The sequence below is a fragment of the Pyxicephalus adspersus genome, chromosome 6, assembly GCF_032062135.1.
Source record: "Pyxicephalus adspersus chromosome 6, UCB_Pads_2.0, whole genome shotgun sequence".
Classification (NCBI taxonomy): domain Eukaryota; kingdom Metazoa; phylum Chordata; class Amphibia; order Anura; family Pyxicephalidae; genus Pyxicephalus; species Pyxicephalus adspersus.
In genome coordinates this window covers 103,246,403-103,268,837 of record NC_092863.1, presented here as the reverse complement: position 1 = coordinate 103,268,837, position 22,435 = coordinate 103,246,403, and the positions used below count along the sequence as shown (strand labels likewise).

At 41.9% G+C, this 22,435-nt stretch overlaps 2 protein-coding genes across 6 annotated transcripts in view; one reads left to right on the top strand and one right to left on the bottom strand.

The window, feature by feature from the left end:
- Positions 1 to 906: 906 nt before the first annotated feature.
- Positions 907 to 11,263, bottom strand: TPGS2 (tubulin polyglutamylase complex subunit 2). Of its 5 annotated transcripts, none has more exons than XM_072413519.1 (8): positions 11,173 to 11,263; positions 9,842 to 9,929; positions 8,008 to 8,087; positions 7,308 to 7,395; positions 5,397 to 5,528; positions 4,491 to 4,595; positions 2,336 to 2,499; positions 907 to 1,384 (listed from the first exon to the last, which is right to left on the bottom strand). In XM_072413519.1, the coding sequence occupies exons 2-8, from the start codon at positions 9,903 to 9,905 to the stop codon at positions 1,166 to 1,168; spliced, it is 852 nt and encodes a 283-aa protein (XP_072269620.1). In that variant the 5' UTR covers positions 9,906 to 9,929; positions 11,173 to 11,263; the 3' UTR covers positions 907 to 1,165. The 5 variants fall into 5 exon arrangements, with proteins under 5 accessions (XP_072269620.1, XP_072269624.1, XP_072269622.1 ...); XM_072413523.1 differs by having other exon boundaries at positions 11,208 to 11,226; XM_072413521.1 differs by having other exon boundaries at positions 11,178 to 11,199.
- A 236-nt stretch (positions 11,264 to 11,499) lies between these two features.
- The window catches only part of KIAA1328 (KIAA1328 ortholog), an 87,759-nt gene continuing 76,823 nt past the window's right edge, over positions 11,500 to 22,435 (top strand). The window contains 3 exon segments of the mRNA XM_072413518.1: positions 11,500 to 11,566; positions 13,937 to 14,079; positions 17,064 to 17,161. Coding sequence (XP_072269619.1) covers positions 11,527 to 11,566; positions 13,937 to 14,079; positions 17,064 to 17,161 — 281 coding nt within the window. The 5' untranslated portion in view covers positions 11,500 to 11,526.

Genomic DNA, 22,435 nt, shown 5'->3' with positions numbered 1-22,435 from the left:
AGCTGAGCTCCTCAATTCCTTGTATTAGTTTAGTTGCCCTTCTCTGCACTCTCTCCAATTCCACATTGTCCTTTTTGTGGTGCACAAAACTGGACTGACCAATGCTTTGTACAGGGACTGGATAATGTCTCCATCATGCAGTCTATTCCTCTTTTAATGCAAGAAAGTACTTTGCTAGCTTTAGATATTGCAGCTTGGCATTGCATGCTGTTATTAAGTCTATGATCTACCAGAACCCCCATGTAAATGCAAAAGGGAAAAAGAGATAGAATCTGCCAATCCAGCAATGTCCAACTCCCAGAACTGGAGAATAGTGTAGTTATTATGCTTGCCCTGGAATTAGCATCACCTACAGGGGGAAATTGAAATCTTTTAATGATTATAAGATGCGTGCATTGGTTGTTTACAGTAGAAAACAAACTCTATTTCTATTAAATTATTATGATTTTACCTATTTTAGTCCTCATTTCTAGCTCAGTGCTTCCAATCTCTTTTGGCTTTCTGCAGCTACTTGCTGTCAACATAAGCTTGTTCCAGGGCTCGCTGCACACCATTGCTGTGGATTAGAATGATGACGAGTGAACCTAGTTTGCACAAAGGGCCTGATTTATTAAAGCTCTGGGGATGATACACTTTCATCAGTGAAGCTGTGTGAATGGATTTTTTAAAAAGTCATTTGTTAACAAATGTTTTCAATCCTGGACCAGACCCATTACAGGTTTGCTGGATTACCCAGCTTCACTTATGAAAGTCTATCTTCTCCAGCCTTGGAAAGTATTAATAAATCAGGCCCAATGTACGCTGGCACAGCTCCTTGAAGTCTCAATCAAGATGACCATGCAATTAAAAAAATGTTGAAAGATGAGACCACTGTCCTCCTTTAATAGGAAATACCCGAACAAGGTGGCAGATCACCAGGCTTTATTTTCATGAAAGCTGTGGATTTACAAAAACATTGAAAATGACATGAGGTTTAAGCAAATGGGTTTACATCTACTAAAAATAAATAAATAGTGCTACATAATTAAATCAGAAAAATACAAAGTAAAAGAAAATCTCCTAAATTAAATAAAAAAACATTTAAATTTTAGCAGATAAATAAATAAATAATAGAACAAAGTAGAACCAGAGCAGAGGTCAGGTCAGAAGCTGCTCATTCCAGGCATCATTTCCGTGTGGCTGTCCCTGACAGCGTTGGGTTTTTGGAAGGTGTGAGGTTGGATTTCTGGCCTGTAGGTGGGCCGGGAAGTTTTTTCTTTGTCACTGGAGTTTTGTTTTTGCTCTTGAAGATCTTGTTTGGGTCCAGCTTGTTGATGAAAGATTCGGGATCGTCGGCCAGTGTGGAGGGGTTAAAGGTGATGGGTTTGTACATGTTCATCCATTGCTGTCACACAAATAAACATCATCAGGAGATATCAGGAGAAAAAAATCTTCAGTTTATAGATTACATGATTGTGTAATTCACAGATTAAAAAAAACTATATATGAAATACGCTGAGAATTTTTTAGCAGAACACTTTCTATGAATTATATTGACACGAAAAAAAAAATCCAACCAACAATATAAGAACTTCCACTGTGGGAAAAACCTTGCTCACTTTCCGACAACATACATTATTATTAGTATTATTATTACACAGCATTTATATAGCGCCAACATATTAAGCAGCGCTGAACAAATCCATAGTTATGTCACTAGCTGTCCCTCAAAGGAGCTCACAATCTAATGTCCTTACCATAGTCATATGTCATTACCACAGTCTAAGGTCAATTGTGGGGGAAGCCAGGTAAACTATGTGCATGTTTTTGGAATGTGGGATGTGGGATGAAATGAGTACCCGGAGGAAACCCACACAAACACAGGGAGAACCTGCAAACTCCATGCAGATAGTGTCCTGGTCAAGATTCAAACCTGGGACCCAGCACTGCAAATCCCGCAGTGCTAACCACTGAGCCACTGTGCTGCCCATGTGTCACAAAAGTTACCTAAATAAGAAATTTAAGCACAACTGAAAGGAAGAACAAGGAGGGCTGCTATGTGCAATGGTTGAAGAACAAGAGTATTAAAATGTCCTTAACAAATAGGTGAGGTCATCTACAAGTGCATTTATTACATGACATGACTATGGACTTTGTACAGTGCTGCGTAATATGTTGACGCTATATAAATACTGTGTAATAATAATAATTATAATATCCGCAGCCAAGCGTCAGTGCAAAGGGATCATCAACACCATTATGGCTCCTGTACACCGTCCACAGGAAGCATGGCAGTGGTATTACACAGAAGGAGGACTGTATATTGTACCCTATATAAAATATTAGGGTCACCCACCTTGGCTTGCGGGCTGAGGCCGTAGCTGGTGAAGGAATACTGCCACTGCGGCAGTCCCAGGTGGCACAGGAGTAAGCGGTAATACGCGGTGAAGGTGTCTGTAAGAAAATGCCAATAGAGTGCACGGTCCAGGAACCAGATACTGGGGTCAGGGGCTACAGCTCCTGAAAAACACAAAGTCAGTAAATGGAAGTATGAGCAAAGCAGAATACAAACATGTGGTTATGAAATGGATTGCATTAATCACATATAGAGGTGAGAGGACACTGGGGTACACCAAACACAATTTATTATCAATAGATAGTGGTGAGAGGACATCTGGGGAAACCGAGCACAATATAATATCAATAGATAGCAGGGAGAGGACACCGGGGTACACCGAGCACAATATAATATCAATAGATAGCAGTGAGAGGACACCGGGGTACACCGAGCACTATATATTATCAATAGATATTGGTGAGAAGGCACCAGGGTACACCGAGCACAATATAAAATCAATAGATATCGGTGAGAAGACACCGGGGTACACCGAGCACTATATATTAATAGATATCAGTGAAAGGACGCTGGGGTACACCGAGCACTATATTTTATCAATAGCTATCGGTAAAAAGGACACCGGGGTACACCAGGACCAATAAACTATCAATAGATTGTGGTGAAAGGACACCGGGGTACACCAAGCACTATATATTATTATTAGATATCGGTGAAAGGACACCGGGGTACACTGAGCACTATATATTATCAATATAAATTGGTGAAAGGACACCGGGGTACACAAAGCACTAAATATTATCAATATAAATTGGTGAAAGGACACCGGGGTACATGGAGCACTATATATTATCAATAGCTATCGGTGAAAGGACACAGGGGGAACACAGAGACCAATATATTATCTAAGTTATTGGGCTCACAGTAATTACTATCAGTGCCAGGAATGGCTGTAACTTTAGCTCCATCAAAATGAATATACAGTGCTGTGGAAGATGTAATATGGATTTCTGTGGAAGCAATACATAGTAATTCAATAAGAACGGTATAAACATCTGAATTTACACCCCGAGCTCCAGACTAGCGGCATCATTCTTACTTTCATATCAGATTCAATACCCTTTAGAAATACTGGACCGTAATTTAACCAACCACACAAGGAAATAAACATGTCTTCGGCATCTGAAAGCCTTTAGGAAAAGTTCTATAAGCTAAAATTCATAAAAGGGAAAAGTTCAGGATGTTTCTAAAAGGACAACACAAACTAAAAGCCATATTTAATTTTCTACATTTGGTGGCATCGGTTGGGGTCTTCATTGGTCAGATGAATCTAGTGAATTGTCCTGTTTTGCCCAACTTCCAAAGCTACGGTCACACATCCCTGATGCCTACGAAGGTTACTATTTATTAAGGGTATGGTGTAGGTAGTACTGGTGAATCACATTAAACTAGACTACTTCCAGTACTGGCATAATATCACCCTGTTTATTATTACAAAGTATTTATATAGCGCCAACATATTATGCAGTGCTATACAAAGTCCATAGTCATGTCACTAGCCGTTAATGGAGCTCACAATCTAATATTACTACCATAGTCATATGTATTTATTACAGTCTAAGGTCAATTTTGGGGGAAGCCATTTAACCTAACTGGATGTTTTTGGGATGTGGGAGGAAACCAGAGTACCCAGAGGAAACCCTCACAAACATGGGAAGAACCTGCAAACTCCAATCATAGAAAAACTTCCATAAAGCAGCGATATCAGAATAGATGTTCCACTTTTTCCTGCCGTTAGATTTGTTAGCCTACATGCAAGCCATGCAACAAAGATTAAATGAGAACATCACCAGATCAGCTATCATTGCAGTATGACGCATGCATGCTATGCAAGGAGGAGAAGTTTACTGGCATGGCACCCAGGAAAAAAATATTTTGCATTTTGCAGGAAGCCAGCAGATATCAATATTGCTAATGATGTACTACTGGAATCCCCCTATCTTCCCACAAGATAAAGAGGACTAAATTACAGCAAATGAAAGGAAAATAAGAGAAAGGATTAATTACTGACTTGTTTGGTTGTCCTTGAATAAAAATAGTTTAAAATGCACGCATTAAAAAAAATTACATTTTACAATATTTCTTACCAACCTACCTCGTTTGGAGACTTTGTACACCAGGCAGACTTTTCCATTTCCATTACATGAGTCTAATTCAATTATTACATTCCGGGAATCAAAATGCGGCCTATCGGGATGTCCTAAAACAGTAAAAATAAGTTAGATGACGTTTTACACCAAGTTACAAGTTGCTGTAACGATATATAAGTGTTACAGTCTAAGTAAAAAAAAGTCGGTTCCTTGCTTGCATGTTATTATTAAAAAACAGGATTAATATAGCACCTTCATATTACACAGCGCTGTACATTAAGTAGGGGTTGCAAATGACAGATAGATAGGGAAAGTGACACAGAAGGAGGAGAGGACCCTGCCCTGAAGAGCTTACAATCTAGAAGGCACACCAGGACCCTTGCTCTTTATGTTTTCTTAGCCAAGGTCTGACGTGACTGCAAGTGTTCTGGCATTGATCCAGTGGGGGGTTTGTTTGATCTCAGACGATTCTGCACAAAGACTAAAGAGCCCAGCTTCACTGATGAAAGTGTACCTTCTCCAGCCTTGGTGAACTTTAATAAATCAGGTCCATACTGTCAGCCATACATTGCAATCATGCTCTTCCTCCTGAAAGTATTCCTACACTGCAAGGTATTACAGTAAAATCATTAAAGGCATAGTTCCATATTTTAACTGGTCCTCAAAATAAAGGTACTGATTTTTAATTAATACAAAATTAGACTAAAATATCTATTTATAAAGCCGGGAATTGGACATTCCAAAACATTTCCTGGTGGAGAATCCTCCAGGTCCATTGGTTTTCAATGACAGCGACTGATTCTCCACCATAGAATGTTATTTATTTGCACCTGATCATAGTACAGCTTTCACAGAAATTATAATCAAATATTAAAAGTGTAATACAGATTTCTGTATTTGAAGCCATGTACCTTCCTCGTCGGTGCTGTCATCCAGGTCCTGTAAAGTTGGCGAGTTAGGAAGGGAATGGGCAGAGGGTGCTTTGAGCCGGGTCAGATTGGAAATGCTATTTATTGTCATAGAGCCCACCTGGATGGGATTATCTGTAAGTAAAAGAACATATTTCTTTTTCAGTTGCACAGAGGGGTCATTAACAAACAAAAGTGTTCATTTCCCATTGCAATCATGGACCTTCCAACAAACCTTTTCTGTAAGGTACAGTACACTTTGCTCCTACTATTTTATTAGATTCACAATTGAAGTGAACCTGTCTATGTAGGACAACAAAGGACTAACTTTAATGGCAGTCCTGCCAACAGCACAAATTCACCTTCCTTTCCCACCCTTTGCTGCACCGATTGGTCATCAGAAGAAAAACCACTTAGTACTTCTAGGTAAGAGGAATCATGCAACTTACTCCCTTCCTCACACAAAATATCGGCCACCAAAATACCAAAGGGTGTCATGTAAGGGCAGGGCAGAGTCCTCAGTCTTATAGAAAGTAAGTGTTGACTTGATCTTACACAGGGCTTCCTCTGTTTCAGCAACTGAAAGGAACAGTAGGGGAGCAAAAGGAAGGTAAATATAAGTTGTTAGTGGGGCACCATTAAAGTGTTATTGTGACCAGCAGAGACAAACCAGCACATTTAAAATAAATCTCCTGACAGGTAAAATCTTTTCAACGGTTCTCCAAAATAGGTTCAGGAACAGAGTACAGTATTGCATAGTTGTGAGTAGGTCAAGTTGGACAGATTTTACAGGTGGTTTGAAAAAAAATGCTTTTTGAATCTTGTCTTAGCATATTTTGTATTTTTTTAGGTTCATAAAGTCAGGTTTTTAAAGGTTTTACAACAAATACAAATAATAAAAAACCCTTGCATGTAGCAGTGGTCACAGGAATCTAATGTTCCTGAAAGTGTCATATGAAGAAGAGTCCTACAAAGTAATGACAAGAAGGTGAGGGATGGGCAGAGAGGCAAATATAAAAGTTCTTTTTAAAACAGGTGTAATAACCCCCCCTTTCAACTAGCTGACAGTTATTGACAGTTATAGCTGACAATTATAGTTATTATTGACAGTTATTGATTGCTTTCACTTTCTGCCCACATGCCTGCATTTCAGCAATGGCTGGATCATTTCTAATGGTGGGTTTACTGATCATGACAACTATAAACCATGCCAGTGAAATGTATGTTGAAGCAGCCACCTAACTGGGAGATGGGGACAAAAACATTGTGACTGACAAAAAAATGCCTGAAGGATCTTCATTGCAAAATCACCAAATTTGTTTTAAAATAGGACTGAAGTGTAAAAAAAAAAATTGAAAAGAAATGAATGTTTACATATGATTGTAGGGATTTGGATGTAGTTTTAGAAGACACTGACGCAGTATAGTGTGAACTACTGTACATCCCAGTGTTCTCCCCAGGCCCTTTTATCTGGGTGCACCACCCGGCACTTTTCAGAAACCACCCGGCTGTTTTGGGATGCTTACTGAAAAGTTGAGCCACGATACAAGGCTGCTAGTCAGTTGTGGCATAATGCAAAGACAATGAAAAAATTGAACATACAAAAAGGGTGGGCATTAAAACGTATGGAGGTGAAAGTATTAGAGGGGCAACAACAACTGAGGAGGCTAAGTTTGTCATGTTTTACACGAGCCACTTGTTAAACACCAACCTACAGCTTCTTCCCACCCAGCCTAAAAAAAAGTTCTGGGGAGAACACTACATCCATTGACTCCAATGAATTTCAGCCCTGCCCACCAATGAATGTGTTACACGGAAGGACACAAGTACAGGAAGACCCTTAGTGAGCGGAAGAGACAGGAAGCAGCTGGGAAATAAACAGTGTAGGTAGGACACCCTATAAACTAAACGTACCGTCCAATTTCACAAACCAGGTCATCAGGAAGCCATCTGTCATTAAGTAAAAATTCTTCATATCTTCCGGTAACGTACACCCATGTTTCTGTGAAAACAAAAAGCCTAATTAGAACATCAAACTGTACCCAACTATGCAATTATGTCACTGTTCACTATCTCACACTAACATTTATTTATTTTTAGAGTGGGACACTAGACAAACTTTCACTTGTAAAGTCTTCAGTGTCTGACAGGTTTGTGTTAAACCCCATAACAAAAATTAAATACACTGCAGCTTACCAGCTATCAGGGCTCTATTTATAAAACAGGGAATCAAACATTCCCTCAAACATTCCTTTGTGGGACTCTTCCAGGTCCATGTGTTTCAATGGAAGTAATTGATTCCCACAAGGGAATGTTTGAAGGAATGTCAGATTTCTCTTTTATAAACAGAGCTTATAGATGCAGTTGTTTTCTTTGTTCCCCCTTCACATCTTAAGACTAGTAAGCTGCAATATTTTGTTCTTGGGGTGAGATATATGCAAGGAAGGCGTAATAGGTCTGCAGGGGATTCTTTTTAAACAAGCAGACTTATTTGGCATGGCTGACCTAGTTCCTATTGCCTTGTATGTATACTCAGCATTGGACACAATATTAATAAACCGCCAGCAGTTATATCCAGCGGTGGCAGCGGGCTGCTGGTTGCCATTATATTTACCTGCTCCCAGGTAGAGATAGTGTGACGTTCAGCAGGGGGAATTTCTTCAAACTTCACTTCTGACACTCCGGGAGAGGACTCTACAAAATATATTTTCACAAATAGTACAATATTAATAAAATGACTGAAGATCCAGCATGTGTCTGAAATTGTCCTATTCTCTTCACCTAATCTCTAAATGTTTTGATGTCTAATCCAGCTTCGTACCATCCCACCCTCCCACGATTTATTCTTCTCCTCCATTGACATGCATAGCACTTGTTACCGATCATTCGTTCAATAATCTGAATAAACAGATCTATGTACAACATTGGCTGACTGCTGTACACAGGTCAGATTTTTGCCCAAGCAGAGTATGACTTTGTGGTTATCGCTTTCTCATGCCAGTGAACCAATACCCTGAGGGAGATGCTACAACTAGTGTTTAACCACGGCAACCCCATAGAGGATGAATGGGGTTAACAGTTTGTGGTACAGTACAGCTTATTCCCACTGTCAAATCTGCAGACATTGTTTTTTTAAGAACCAGCAATGTGATGTGATGTGATTGCTTGGACCACAGGTATGGGTTTGCTTGATCCTGAGGCAGCTCTGAACATGTCAATATGTGAAAAAGCCATACGCAAGGGTGAAGGCACTCTGTTGTCAGTGATGGGCATTGTGCATTTCCTTCAGATCTGTGCAGCAATTCAGTATGAAGTATTTCCTCTGTGCACAAGCCTCCTTCCTCATTCCTATAATGACTGATTAGGACTTAATGGGCAGTGCTGCACATAAAAAGATGAATATATAAAATGTTTTACTTTAAATACCAGAGTTGTCTACCTTGAGTTTAGGTCCACTTTAAAGAAGAACTAAACCCTGAGCACTCCTCACCTGTCCCCATTCTATTGTGGGCACTGTCCTCTTTTGTCTTCTACATTCTGATCTTTGGCCATCTTGATTGGCTGGGTTGGGATGACGGTTGTGCAGGAGTCCAGTGAACCGCAGCACCCGGGGTGAAGGGAGCATATGCTAGGTATCCCTGGCAAGAAACACTGAGCTGAGAATGCTCATCTCAGCCTAATTTGACACATAAAGCTGGAGAGGATACACTTTCATCAGTGAAGCTGGGTGATCCAACAAAACTGGAATGGATCTGGTCCAGCTTTGAAAACATTTGCTAACACATAGCAAATGTCTTTTAAGAAATTCATTCCAGGTTTGCTGGATCACCCAGGTTCACTGCTGTAAGTGTATCTTCTCCAGCCTTGGAGAGCTTTATAAATCAGGCCTATGGGTAGAGATCAGGTAGGAAGGAAGACTTATTGCAGAGGAGGCATTACCTGACCCTTTCTGCCATAAACTCATTTCAACGTGCAAATAACGTTTTTAAAGGTTTACTACTTGGCGTACAGAATATAGAATAGTTTTGGAAAACCTTTTTAAAGGGACCCTGTCATTATTAAACAAAAGCCTTCCGATGTGGTTATATGGGCAGGTCATGTATTATATGGAGCAGGGCTCAACCCAGAAATTTTTTTAAGCGGGGTGGGAAGAAGCTGTAGGCAGGGGGCAGCCCCTGCATTGTGACCCAACTCTTCAGTAACCACCAAAAAATAGCCGGGTGGTGCGCCCAGCTAAAAGGGTCTGGGGAGAACACTGTGCAGGGTATTTAAGTAAAAGCCTCCTGTGCAGACATAGAAAAGCCCTGAGATGCTGCCAAAAAAAGTCATTTACAGAACGCAAGAACACTGCAAGCAAGCGATTGAAGTCCTGGATTGTTTCAGGCTCCACGGATTGCTTTAGCTGGGTGACAGGGTCTCTTTATTTAGTATCGATAAACAATTCTCACCTAATATCTTGCTGATGCCCAGAGTGATTTTCTCTATGTGAGAAGCCATGGCGGTCTCAGTCATTCACTCAGGATAACATGACGTCACCTGTAGAGGAAAACAGAATAAATGTCAGGACGTGGTGAGCCTAGAAAACCCCTCGGTCACCCATCTTTGTTATATGTCGTCCTAATAGTATGATAGTATGTGACTCTCTTTCTCTCTATATATAAGTGATCCTTGCAATGTTGCCAGGTGCCCATTATCATATCGTGATACTTTTTAATGCTATTTGTTCTGAGCAGCATCCAAATATCCCAATAGACCAAGAAAACATCTGGCAAGGTGTGGCAGTGTGTTGGGTTAATAAAGGGTCACATGCTTTTAGGGTGGCAGCTCTGTCTACAGTATTATTATACAGGATTCATATAGCGCCAACATATTACACAGCGCTGTACATTAGATAGGGGTTGTAAATGACAGACAGATACAGGAGGAGGAGAGGACCCTGCCCCGAAGAGCTTACAATCTAGGAGGAAGGGGGTGGGGAGTATCACACAATAGGAGGGGGATATGGAATGGTGGGAAGTAGTTAGGGTTTAGGAGACAGAAGAAGACGGGTAGGTCAGGATGAAGAGTTGGGTTTGGAGGGCTCTTTAATGAGCAGAAAGTAGGAGCAAGCTGAATAGGACGAGGAGACCATTCCAGAGAGTCGGAGCAGCTCTGGAAAAGTCTTAGAGCTGTGCGTGTGAGGAGGTTATGAGAAAGGAAGTCATTAGTAGGTCATTGGAGGAGCAATGATAGCATCATATTGCGGAGCGGGTCAGGTGATGTCCCTTCTGCAATCAGTATTCTTACCTGCATGCACAGCTCTGAGTCTGTTGTCAGGGAAACCCGGAAATCCCAGCTGCTGGGACTGAATGACCTCCAGTGCACCTGTCATCCAGGTCCAGCCAATCAAGATCGGGATACAGATAAAACTGACATGCAATGACGCACCATATTGATCTAAGGGGGTCATCTGGTCACCAAGGCATGGAGTGACAAGACACATGGTGTATAAAATATATATGTCCGGGCCTGACAGCCCTTCAAATTTTAGACCATGCAAATACATGAATAAGATTCTTACATATATACCGGTAATCTATGAGCTTAGTTCCTTACTTGTGCTTGAACTCTGTGTGCGGTCTAATGTTTTCTTGCAGGTGACAACTCTCCATTATGAAAGTGCAATTTTCCAGCATGGTGTCACTATTCTAAAGTACATGCACAGCAAACATTTTTTCCTTTTAATGTTTATATTGCATTTAGTAAATGTCCCTCCATCCCCTCCCTGCCCCATATTTACCTCACCCCATGCAGCACCCCAACACTGCTCCTCACCACCGTATCCAGGATACACAACCCTCCCGCGCAGCATGCCGGGAATCGCTCCATCCCGCGCTGCATGCTGGGAATTGAAGTCAGCGCTGGGCTCTCTACTACGCAGGAGCCTGATGTGAAAACTACAATTACCCACAATGCACCGTGAGTCTAGTCTGTACGTCATAACGTTGGACTTCACAGCTGATTGAAAGACAGGAAAATCAACCAATTGAATGGAGAGAAAAGGGGGCCACTGACCAATGAGTATAGCATTAAAAATAAAGGGTGGGGTCAGGAGACGGTTGTTGGGGCGGCCAGGGCTGGCGGGTGTTTGAAGATGGCGGAGGGTGGACGGGAAGAAGCCTCGGTGTATTGGAGTAAGGACAGTATCCTTTACGGGAGTCCCTGTACCCTACTGTGTGGTGCCATTCTGTGTGGAGAGGACATGGCAGTTTTGGGGGTCACAGTATTCAGCCTGGCTCTGTCCTATGGTGCTGTCTGGGTGTCTGACTGGTGGTGACAGGCAGGGGGCTGTTACCATGGTGACCTGCTACTGGGGCTCTAAGGTTTGTTGCCATGGGGTGCTGGTATGTGTGGTGCAGAGAATGGTGATGTAGCGCCCTCGTACATGGGGGGGCTATGAGGTCTCCATCTCCATGTGGACATAGTACATGGGGGTCTTTTGGGTGCAGTGAGGGGTCTGTTGCTATGAGGACTGTGAAAATGGGGTCCATTGGGGGCTGGGATAGTTGCTATGAGGACTTGGTATATGGGCCCATGCGGGCTCTATCGGATAATAGTATATGGGTGTTCATTGGTTGCGGAGAGGGGTCTGCTTACATGAGGATCATTCATGTACAGCACTGTGTAATATGTTGGTGCTATATAAATCCTGTTTAATAATAATAATAATAATAATATAGTGCCCATTGGGAGCTGATAGGGAAATTGTTACTATGAGGACCTGGCACATGTGGCTATGGGGTCTCCATTTCTGTTTGAAAACAGAAGGGCCATTTGCTTCATAGAGTAGTTGGTCACAATGGGAACCTTAAAAATGGAACCCATTGGAGGCTGGTAGGGGAGTGTTACTATAGGGCTGGAAGTGGTGGGTCACAATGGAAACTGGGTATATGGGGCCCTGGAGGAAATGGGTCAGTATGGGAATCTAAGCCCATTGGAGATTGTGTTATGTGTGACCCCTGTGGCCACCTAGTTTGAGGACTGAGTGAGGTGTCACTTGGGGTCCTGGTACATGGAGCTCATTGGGGGCAAGGGTAAATGTATCACTATAGGGATCTGTTAGGTGAAGCTCATTGAGGGCAAGGAGAGATGTGCCACCATAGAGACCGGTGGTATATTATGTGTATTTGGAGCCTATTGGTGGCAAGGTGAGATTTGTCATCATAGGGAATGGTAGATGGGCCCCATTGGCAGCAGAAAGTGGTGAGCCACAGTGAAGTCTCGGTCTGTGGGAGCAAATGGGGGCAAGAAGAAATTGACATCTAAGCCCATTGGAGGTTGCGATGTGTGTGCCCTCATGGGTAGTCGCTATATTGAGCTCATTGAAGGCTAAGAGAGATGCCACCATATGGATTGCTACATGGGGCCCATTGATTGCAGGAAGTGGTGGGTTGCGGTGCAGTCTGGGTATATGGGGCAAATTAGAGACAGGAAGAACTATGTCACAATTGACATCTGAGCCCTTTGGAGGCTAGGATATGTGTACCCCAATGGGCACCTTGTACATTAAGCAAGTTGAGGGCTAAGAAAAGTGTCACATTGGATCCTGGTATGTGGAGCCCGTTGGGGGCAAGGAGTGATGTCACCCTAGATAGCTTGTATATGTGGCCCATGCAGGGGCAAGGAGAGATGTGTCACTATAGGTACCTAACATCTGGAGCCCAAATGGGGTGACAGGTATGAATGTGTCCCTAGAAGACCTGGTACCACTTTTGCCAACCAAACAGAACTGCACAGATGGCCTGTGAAAATACACCTAGTTTATTCTGTAATACCGTAGGGCTTATTGGGGGCTGGGAAGGGTGTATATTCTTGGGGGGGGCCTAATTCTTTGGACCCATTGGGGTCTGGGAAAGGTGTTACTCTATAGTAAACTGTTACATAAAACTCATTGGGTTAAAAAGCTGTCATTATGCTCATCTAATACATAAACTCATTGGGAGCCTCAAAGATGTGTCACCTGTGTGATAGATCCCACTTGTCCCAGTGGGTTCCAGGTATCTGTGTGGGGTCCTGGTATATGGAACCTATTGAGCACCAGGATGGATATGTCTGCATGAGGGCCAGAAATGTAAAGTCTTGGTACATTCAAGAAGCAGTAGGAGAGATGAAGGAAGTGCCAATACACAGAGTGCATTAAAATGGAGCAAGTTTTGTACTGCAGGTACAGCTCCCCTCCAGCAAGGAGCGCAGTGAGAAGCTCCGTAGTTTAGTAGTAATTCTTCATAGTACCCTGTAGGCTCTAGTAACTTTTTAAAATCTCTAGTTTGTGTTCAGTCCACTAGAAGTTTTCTTTTTTACTTTGTATTTGTTACATTGTGGGACATTTTTTTTTGTTAACATGCACAATACTAAAAACATTAATATACAGCTGGTATAAAAGGAGAAATGTGTGCTTATTGTTAGGCCAGTAGACAATGACTCTTGTTTAGTTTTATAAGATCTGTTATGTGTCGGGGTATGAGGCGGTGTGATAATAAATGTTATTCTTGTCGCCCTGTTAGGACTCTGCAGTGAGGGTAACCTCAGATCGGCTTCCAAATTTAAGACTGTCAAACCTGAAGATAAAAAATCGAGAGCTTCAGCTCCCGTTCCAGAGCCTGCCATGGACTTGTTACCAGATTGGATCCAGCACAAAGATCACCAGGTAAATTTCTAACTTTTTTACTTTTAGCTTCTCTAGTGGACCTAGTGGGAGATTATGTAAGATGCCATTGCTGGGAATTGCCTGGATGTAAAGCTAATCTTTTGGTTTTAGTAGTCTGTCGCACACCTACAACAAGCATGCAGATAGCTGAGCGGCAATTAGATGAACCTAAACTGTATATGTATTATGGGTCAGTGATTTAAAAGGATCATAACACCAAGGAGCAAGCCAAACTTTTAGAACCAGGTCAAAAATAGCTTACATAATCATTAAAACGAACACTTTAAACGGCTACCTTCATTGCAAATCTAGGGAGCTTGTAGGGTTCTACATATGATGTTAGCAGCGGTGACTTTTCTTTGCATGAGTGTTCTTAGATGCAGTGTGTTCTGTCGGTGTTCTACAAATGTAATCAACTTGACAATGACTTTGCTCTGCACATGCACCAATCTGGGTGCTTGGACATTTAAATGTGGGAATTGGCTTTTATGGAGTGCCCAATCTCACGCATGTACAGAAGGAGATAAAAAGCTGCCTGAGTCATGTGTAGAATCTTGCAGCCTCCTGGTTTATATGACATGGGTAATAGAGAAGGCTACGAGAGTGCCTTTTAATTTTTCTCATCCTGGTTAGGAACTCAAAAGGCCAGGCACTTATGGAAAAATATTTTCATATGGTGAAAAAAATCCCCGGAGCAATCACAAAAGATATTTTTTAGATTTGTGATGAGTCTGCTGCTTTCCCGTCTCTTCGCATCCTTTCTTTACCTCCCCACCCAAACATTCTGGGGGATATTTCTTGACTTTCCCTGATGTTACAACTCCTAAGGATGACTCATGTCATTGGGTATGACTTAAGCGGAGCTAAACCTAAAAAATAATTTAGGAATTCTTCTTTGTCCCGGTGTGGAGGAAGCCCTGGGTGCCACCATCTTCAGTCTTCTTCCTCCTTCTGGCTACATCACCCGATCTCAGACGGAGCAGGTGCAAAATCGGGTCAGATAGCCTGCTGTAAAGGGGTGAAAAGACACCTTCCACTTAGTGAAGGAAAATGTCTCTTCTGCGCATGTCTGAGATTGGGCATGCGCTGAAGGAGCAGCCAAGTGCACAGCCTCCCAGCATGCCTGACGTAGATATCCTGGGAGGCTCTGCACCACGGCAATCAAGACCGAAAGAGGAGGTGCTTCACATACTTTAAATTATAAAAACAAAAGGGGTTTTGCATTTGAATAAATATTTTTACTCTATATAAATGGCTGGTCTGCCCTTTTATATGAAATAAAGTTGAGCTAAACCCTTTGTTACTCTCCTGTCCCTGTTCCCTAAAATAATTGTGGTAATGTACAGAACTAAAATTAGAAAAAAGTTGTCTCCGTCCAAATATTTATGAACCTAACTGTATTCTGTGTTGTGTTGGTGCTCTTGTGGATGGCAACCTAACACAGTAAGGCTACGTACACTTGTGCAATAATTATCATTGGACAATTAACGATTGATAACAGATCAACGATTATTTTGAACGATTGAATAGTGCATGATTCTGTACATACTGTAACTATAGATCGTTTAAAGATAATCCACCAATATTGTACACACACTAGATACGATCGTATCGTCGTACACACAATAGATAGTTAACGATCTTCACTAATTAGATCCGCCTTGATGATCATTCGTTTCCAGCGACTTTCATCGTTAGCCTGTCGTTCACTTTTTAAATTTTCGGACGACTTTAAATTCGGACGAATTTAATTTTTTAATTTTGTTAATTTTCGGACGACTAGTCGTTCGTTTACAACGATAATTATTTCAGGTGTGTACATAGCTTTAGACAGTAAAGCTAATTACACCTGTAATATAATGTACAACACTGGTCTGCTTTGCAAAAATAGCAGAGGTGAGGTTCTCTAAAAGGCCCCCTATGTGAAATCATTAGTAGTAACAGGTCCTCTTTTGGGGGGTCCTCATTGGGGTCTCTAGCATTCCCCACTTTATTGCAAAAAAAAAAGTATTTTGCAGATGTAAAATATAAAATAATGCAGTCCATTTCTGTGTGGTTAGTTAACATTGGCTAGCATGATACATAGTGCTTTGATCTCTAGGGCAGGGCTGTACAATTCCAGTTCTCTAGGGCCACAAGCAGAAATTTGGTGACTCTTTGTGAACCAACTACGCTAAATTTGCTGCTGTCTTTAGAGAAAAACGTTGAAAAATCATTTTGCAGATCCTGGCCCTAGAGATGGACAAACCTGAGCTAGAGACGCTGCCACCTTACAACCAAGGACAAAGTATGTAAAGCCCCCTGACCATTTTGTGTTCATTTTTCTACACTTTCTCCCATACCCCCTTCACCCCCCAGCCACTCTTTCTGTGGTCACAACTCTAAGATACACAATTCTTCCAGATATGGCCGCCTTTTATTTCTGGACTTGGCGTCCATGTGTAAGACCCACTCACTGGCCCATAGGGTGACCACACCAGTCCTTCTGAGCTATTGACACCCAGTATTTTGAGGACAGGAAAGCCCTGCAGAGGACAGTATGGAATAGTCCTAGGGTTTGCTTTATACAGACCATTAACTTTCCTTGAAAACAGATGACAGGGTCTCTTTAAGCACGCACAAATGTATCCATCTGGTGCAAGAGCCTTTACTAGCTGGATTTTTAATGGAGGGGTGAACTTTTAAGCTGGGTCTCGAAAATCCCTGAACTGTTATTGGTGGTGCCAGTTGGCTCCAAAGGGTTCTTTGCAGTGTCTGCTGACATTTGATGCACCTGACAGGTTCACTTTAAATTCCACTGTGACCATGCAATGCATTTCTACTTCTACAACTGACATTTTGTTTCTGAGTTGTTTTTCTTCCTCCGTGAGCTGACACCACTGATATATATATGTAATTGGGAAAGATTACATTGCTTTCTTGCCTTTATGTCCTGGCTTTGGTGGCCTGCAGTGTTTGTATCTCATGGAATCATCTCTCTTCAGGGGGCTCGGGGAGAAGCCGGCTCCAGAAGTGCCTCTTTGAAGGATTTGTGCCCAGAAGACAAGAGGAGAATTGCAAACCTAATCAAAGAGCTGGCAAGGTGAGCTTTCCTTCTTATCCTGATTTCACGGCTTGGAGAGAATTTACATGGCTCTTCCAGAGTTTGAGGATTGGCGTGTGTTGGATGATTTATTGTGACCAAGCTGAAATAGGAACTTCATTTACAATTGTGAAGTTTTATTTCATAGAACATCTCGATTTAAAGCTGAACTCCAGGAAAAACACTAAATATAAATGTGAAATACATACAGTGGCTTCAGAAAGTATTTAGACACCCTTCACTTTATGTTGCAGCCTGTGCTACAATCATGACAAATTCTTTTTTTTTTTTTCTTTTCATTAACCACCTGGCCGCAGGTAAAAACACTTGCAAAAAGTGTTAAACCCGAACTTTTCTCAGGTGGTTAAAAATGTAAACACGTTATATTGTAATCCGATTGTCATACATTGTATGACAATCCGATTACAACTGAAAGAAAATACTTACCCTGTCCCTGCAGCTCCTCCAGCAGCAATAAAAAAAATTTGCTGTTGCTGCTGGCATCTGCAGTGAGATGTGAAGCACAATGCAGAAATCCTACATTGTGCTGTGTATCTCTCTGGAGATGCAAGCAGCAGCAGCGTCTGTGTGAGCAGGCAGGGAAATCCCCACTCACATCACCCCGGAAGATGACACATCCTCCGTGGTAATGTGAGTATGAGAGGTGATGTCTGGGAGGGAAATTTAAAAGCAGATTACAATGTAATCTGCTTTTAAATGGTTTTTACAGTACAAAAACACCACACAACATGAAATAAAAATAAAAGTACATTTTTAATTTTATATTTTATTTTAAGATTACATTGTTGTCTATTATTTCATTATTTTTTTAAAATTATTTATAATTATGTATTATATTAAAATTTATGACTATAATAAATATAATTATCATACCCAGGAGTTAATCCTAAGAATTACAAGCCCACAATATAAACAAAAATTTCTATGCAAAAAAATAGGATCACTTTTTGCATCAAAAAACTGACAGAATTAAGCTACGTACACACGTCAGATTTTTATCGCCCGATAATCGGCATCGGGCGAAAATCTGCCGTGTGTACAGTCGGTGTCGTCCATCGTCCGGACGACCGACCTGCCGGATCCACGGACGATGGACGACAGCCGATCCTAATGAAAGGGAAGGGGAGAGCGCGCAGCAGGGTGCCGCTCCGTCGCTCTCCCCCTCCCCTCTCCCCCTCCCCTCTCCATAGAGCATGAACAGCACCGTTCATGCATCGTGCACTCCCTTGTCGTTGGAAAGGATCGTGAAAGATCCTTTCCAACGACAAAAATTGGAAGTGTGTACGCAGCTTTAGAATGCTGGGGGGTTAAGCTGATTTTTGTGTTTTTTATTTAATTTTATTAAAAGTACATTATTATTTTTTACATTGTGTGTTTCAAACTTTTTTTTATATTCATGATATCTACTAGAACCCTGTTCAGACATATTTCTGTAAGTTACAGGTCTACAATAAAAAAAAAAAAATTTCATGAAAAACAGTGTACCGCTTTTGGTACAGAATAGACATCACTGTAACGCCCAGATGGTTAAGCTGCTCCTAGTATCCCATAATAACACAGAATTTTAGCCAATGTAGTAAATGTATTGAAAAGACAAAAACTAAAATCTCACATTTCAATAATTATTCAGACTTTTTGTAACAACACTTGAAATTTAGCTCTGGTGCCTCCCATTTCATTGTATCATTGCTGAGATGTTTGTGCACCTTGAGTGGAGTGCAGTTGTGGTCATTTAAATGGATTGGACATGATTTGGGAAGGTGCCACCTCACTCATAGCTGACCATGTATGTCAGAGCAAAAACCAAACCATGAAACGGCCTAAGGAGCTCAGAGACAGGTTTGCTGCAAAGATCAGACCTCGGGAAAGCTACAAAAAATTCTGTAGCACAGTGGCCTTCATAAGTTTGACACAATTGGGACTTATCCTAGAGCTGTTCGCTGGGCCAATGAAGCAATTGAGGGAGAAAGGCCTTAGTGAGAGAGCTGACCAAAAACCCGATGGTCTTTCTGGAGTTCCACATTAATATTGTGATACAATATATAGCACCCACATATTGCAAATTGCTCAAGGAACCTCTAGCAACCTCTGGAGGAACCCTGGTTGGGACAGACTGATCAGTATTAATATTATTTTTACTCCAAAGTATTTATATAGCACCATCATATTACGCAGCGCTGTACAAAGTCAATAGTCATGTCACTAGCTGTCCCTCAAAGGGGCTCACAACCTATAGTCCCTACCATAGTTCTAACCACTGAGCCATCATGCTGCCACTGTGCAGATCCTGTGTGGAAATGAGTCTAAGTTTCAGAAGGACAACCATGACTGCAGCCCTCCACTGATCTGGGTTTTATGACCGAGATGGAAGCCTCTCCTTACAAAGTCTGCTTGGAGTTTGCAAGTAAATCACCCTCAGGACTTTGACTGCAGGAAAGAAAATTATCAGGTCTAGCTTGCATCATTATTCTAACTAACGGTATTTATATAGCGCCAACATGTTACGCAGTGCTGTACATTAAAAATAGGCTATAAAAGACCTACAGATACAGACCATGACACAGGAGGAGGAAAGTATCCTGACCAGAAGAGCTTACAATCTAGGAGGTGGGGGGAAGTAACACACATTAGGAGGGGAGCTGTGGAATGGTGGGTAAGTAGTGAGGGTTTAAGAGACAGAAGAAGACGGGTAGGTGAGGGTGAAGCGTTGGGTTTTAAGGGTTTGTAAGGGTTTGAGTGTAGATTCATGATGGAGAAAAAAAAAAGATTGTAGCCTCAGGCTGCAACATAACTTGGGGAAAAAAAGTGAAAGGGGGGTGAATACTTTCTAAAGCCACTGTATATAGACAATGTTTTACATGCATGTATCTGTCCATCCAGTCCTGAGGCTTATACAGCTCTTCATTACAGCACTGACTAGCAGGGCAAAATTTCTTTGCAGCAGTTCAATGACATTTACAGGGTTTGTCTCTTCCTGACCTGTAAGTGAGCTCATCTGTTACTCTTCTCTCTCTTCCTATCAGCATGTTACCTCTTAACATATGAGCACTACATTACTACCAATTGGAACTGCATACTGCTTCTGCCTCCACGGTATGAGCTGTGTTGTACAGAGACTAATACCAAGTGAATGTAGGTTACGTGTAATGAGATTACTCATATAAATGTAACAATTTAATACAGAATTTTATAGCTTCTTGGAATTCAGCTGGAATACTGAAAACTTTTGCATTTTATTTGTGTGTCGTAAATACCCGTAAGTATTGCGCATTTGCAAGATATATATCCTATTGTGTGCTACTTCCTCCATTAAATGCATAAGTAATCTTGAAATAATTTGTATGGTTAGAGGGTCTCTTTGCCTGTAGTTTTGCTTTGGTAAATCTAAACCTTTCCTGGGTGGATATGACCCAGCCCTGACTTCTGCAGTAATTCTGTCACATAATATATATTGGCATCTTTTGGAGCCTGACATTCCGCACACAACATGTCTGCTTCCTTACGCTGATGTCATTGTTGAGCTGTTATGAGAACTCGGCAGTTAGCATGATGTAACCACACTCGGCATTGACCCTGTCAGGAGCAACGTGCGATGCCTTGTCCAAAACTAGTCTTTAATAAGCAGCAAAAACAAGTCCGTTAATTACTGCAGACTCCTCGTCCCTGCAGTGTTATGATCTGCGTGCCAGTGAGATTTAATAAGATCCTGGCGACCTCTCCGCGTCTGAGAATAGATTTTCCTCTAATTTCCGGCCGGGGTCAGTTTCTGAATTGTCCGCTGCCCTCCAGCAGCAGAAATAGGAAGTCGCTCCAATCATTATCCAGCCAGGCGGCTTTTGTCTTGATGGCACATTAGTTTAATACAGACGTTTGGCAGCATTGCTATTTTCAGGCAGTGTATGGGGTGAGGGGGTTGTGAAAGCTTTCTGAGCATAAACATGAGCAATTATTATCGGTGGGCCCTTCCCGCTCTGTTCATTGGTTAGAACGCTCTAAAATATTTGGAGCTTCTGGGTATTGGGGAGCAAGTGACCCTCTTCTCTATTAGTATGCAGGGCTCAGACCCCAGCCTGGAACACGGTGTTGTGCGGGTAGCAAAGGTAATTTTTATTTAAGTATCCTTAGATTCATTTTCATAATAAAGCAGAACTTTAACTTTAAAAAACTCGCCTTCCTTCCTTCTATCCACAAACCAAGCCCAGCTAGTCCAGTGCTGTCTTGGCTTCACTCTTCTATCCAGTGCTCACCATTCTATGCAGTACCACCATCTTCTTCTGGGTTCTTCCACATGTCGCCCAATCTTGCACTGTGTACACATGAGATTGGGTGACACGTCTTTCTCCAAATGTGAAAAGATGCCAATCTTAGTACACATGCATGCCCATTTGGACTCCTGCTTTCTATGCCATGTTCATTGTTTTCCCCAGACCCTTTTAGCTGGGCGCACCAACCGGCACATTTAACCACTCGGCTGTTTTTGTGTGGTTGCTGAAGAGTTGGGTCACAATACAGGGACCCCCGCCCACCTACAGCTTCTTTCCACCAAGCCTAAAGAATTGCCTGGGTTGAACACTGGCCATGTTCCCCTTCCTTGCTAGCGGACACAGTAATAGTCAGGAAAAATTCCTCTAGTACTGTCAGAGACCGACAAATGACCTGAATGAAGTTTTACCATTAGCAAAGCTAAATCCTTTTAACACAGAGTGCATAATGGTGCAATATAGACTACTCTATGCATGAATTGGAGGGTAATTCAAGGTGTGGCAACTCAAACTGTGTTTCCAGATGTTGTAGTAAAATGCATGTTTTTCTAGAGCAGACCCGGGATGCCTAGAAAACAGATGACAACATGCTTCTGGTGCCCTGGAACAAGTATGCAAGCATTGAAGTCTGAGCTCTTGCATCAGGGCACTTACTATCTTGGTAGTGATGCCAAATAACCTAGGGAAGAAAAACTGAAATGGTAGCTGCCATATCTCTATCCTTCAGGATCTTTTTAATTCTTTGCAGTTCCTTTGCTACCACCTCCTATGCTAGTAGAGACCATTAGGCCTGTAGCTGTGTTTTTGACCATCGTCGTTATGCCATGATGCCTCTGCTGACATTTTTCAGGACCTATGAGCACCCTGTACATATGCATCCGATGGGAAATGTTCACATACCCAGGCAACAAGGTGGACACCGGAATAAGGCCATTGCTGTTTTGCAAGGAGGGAAATAGAGAAGGCTCAGGACCTGGCTTGTCATGTGACC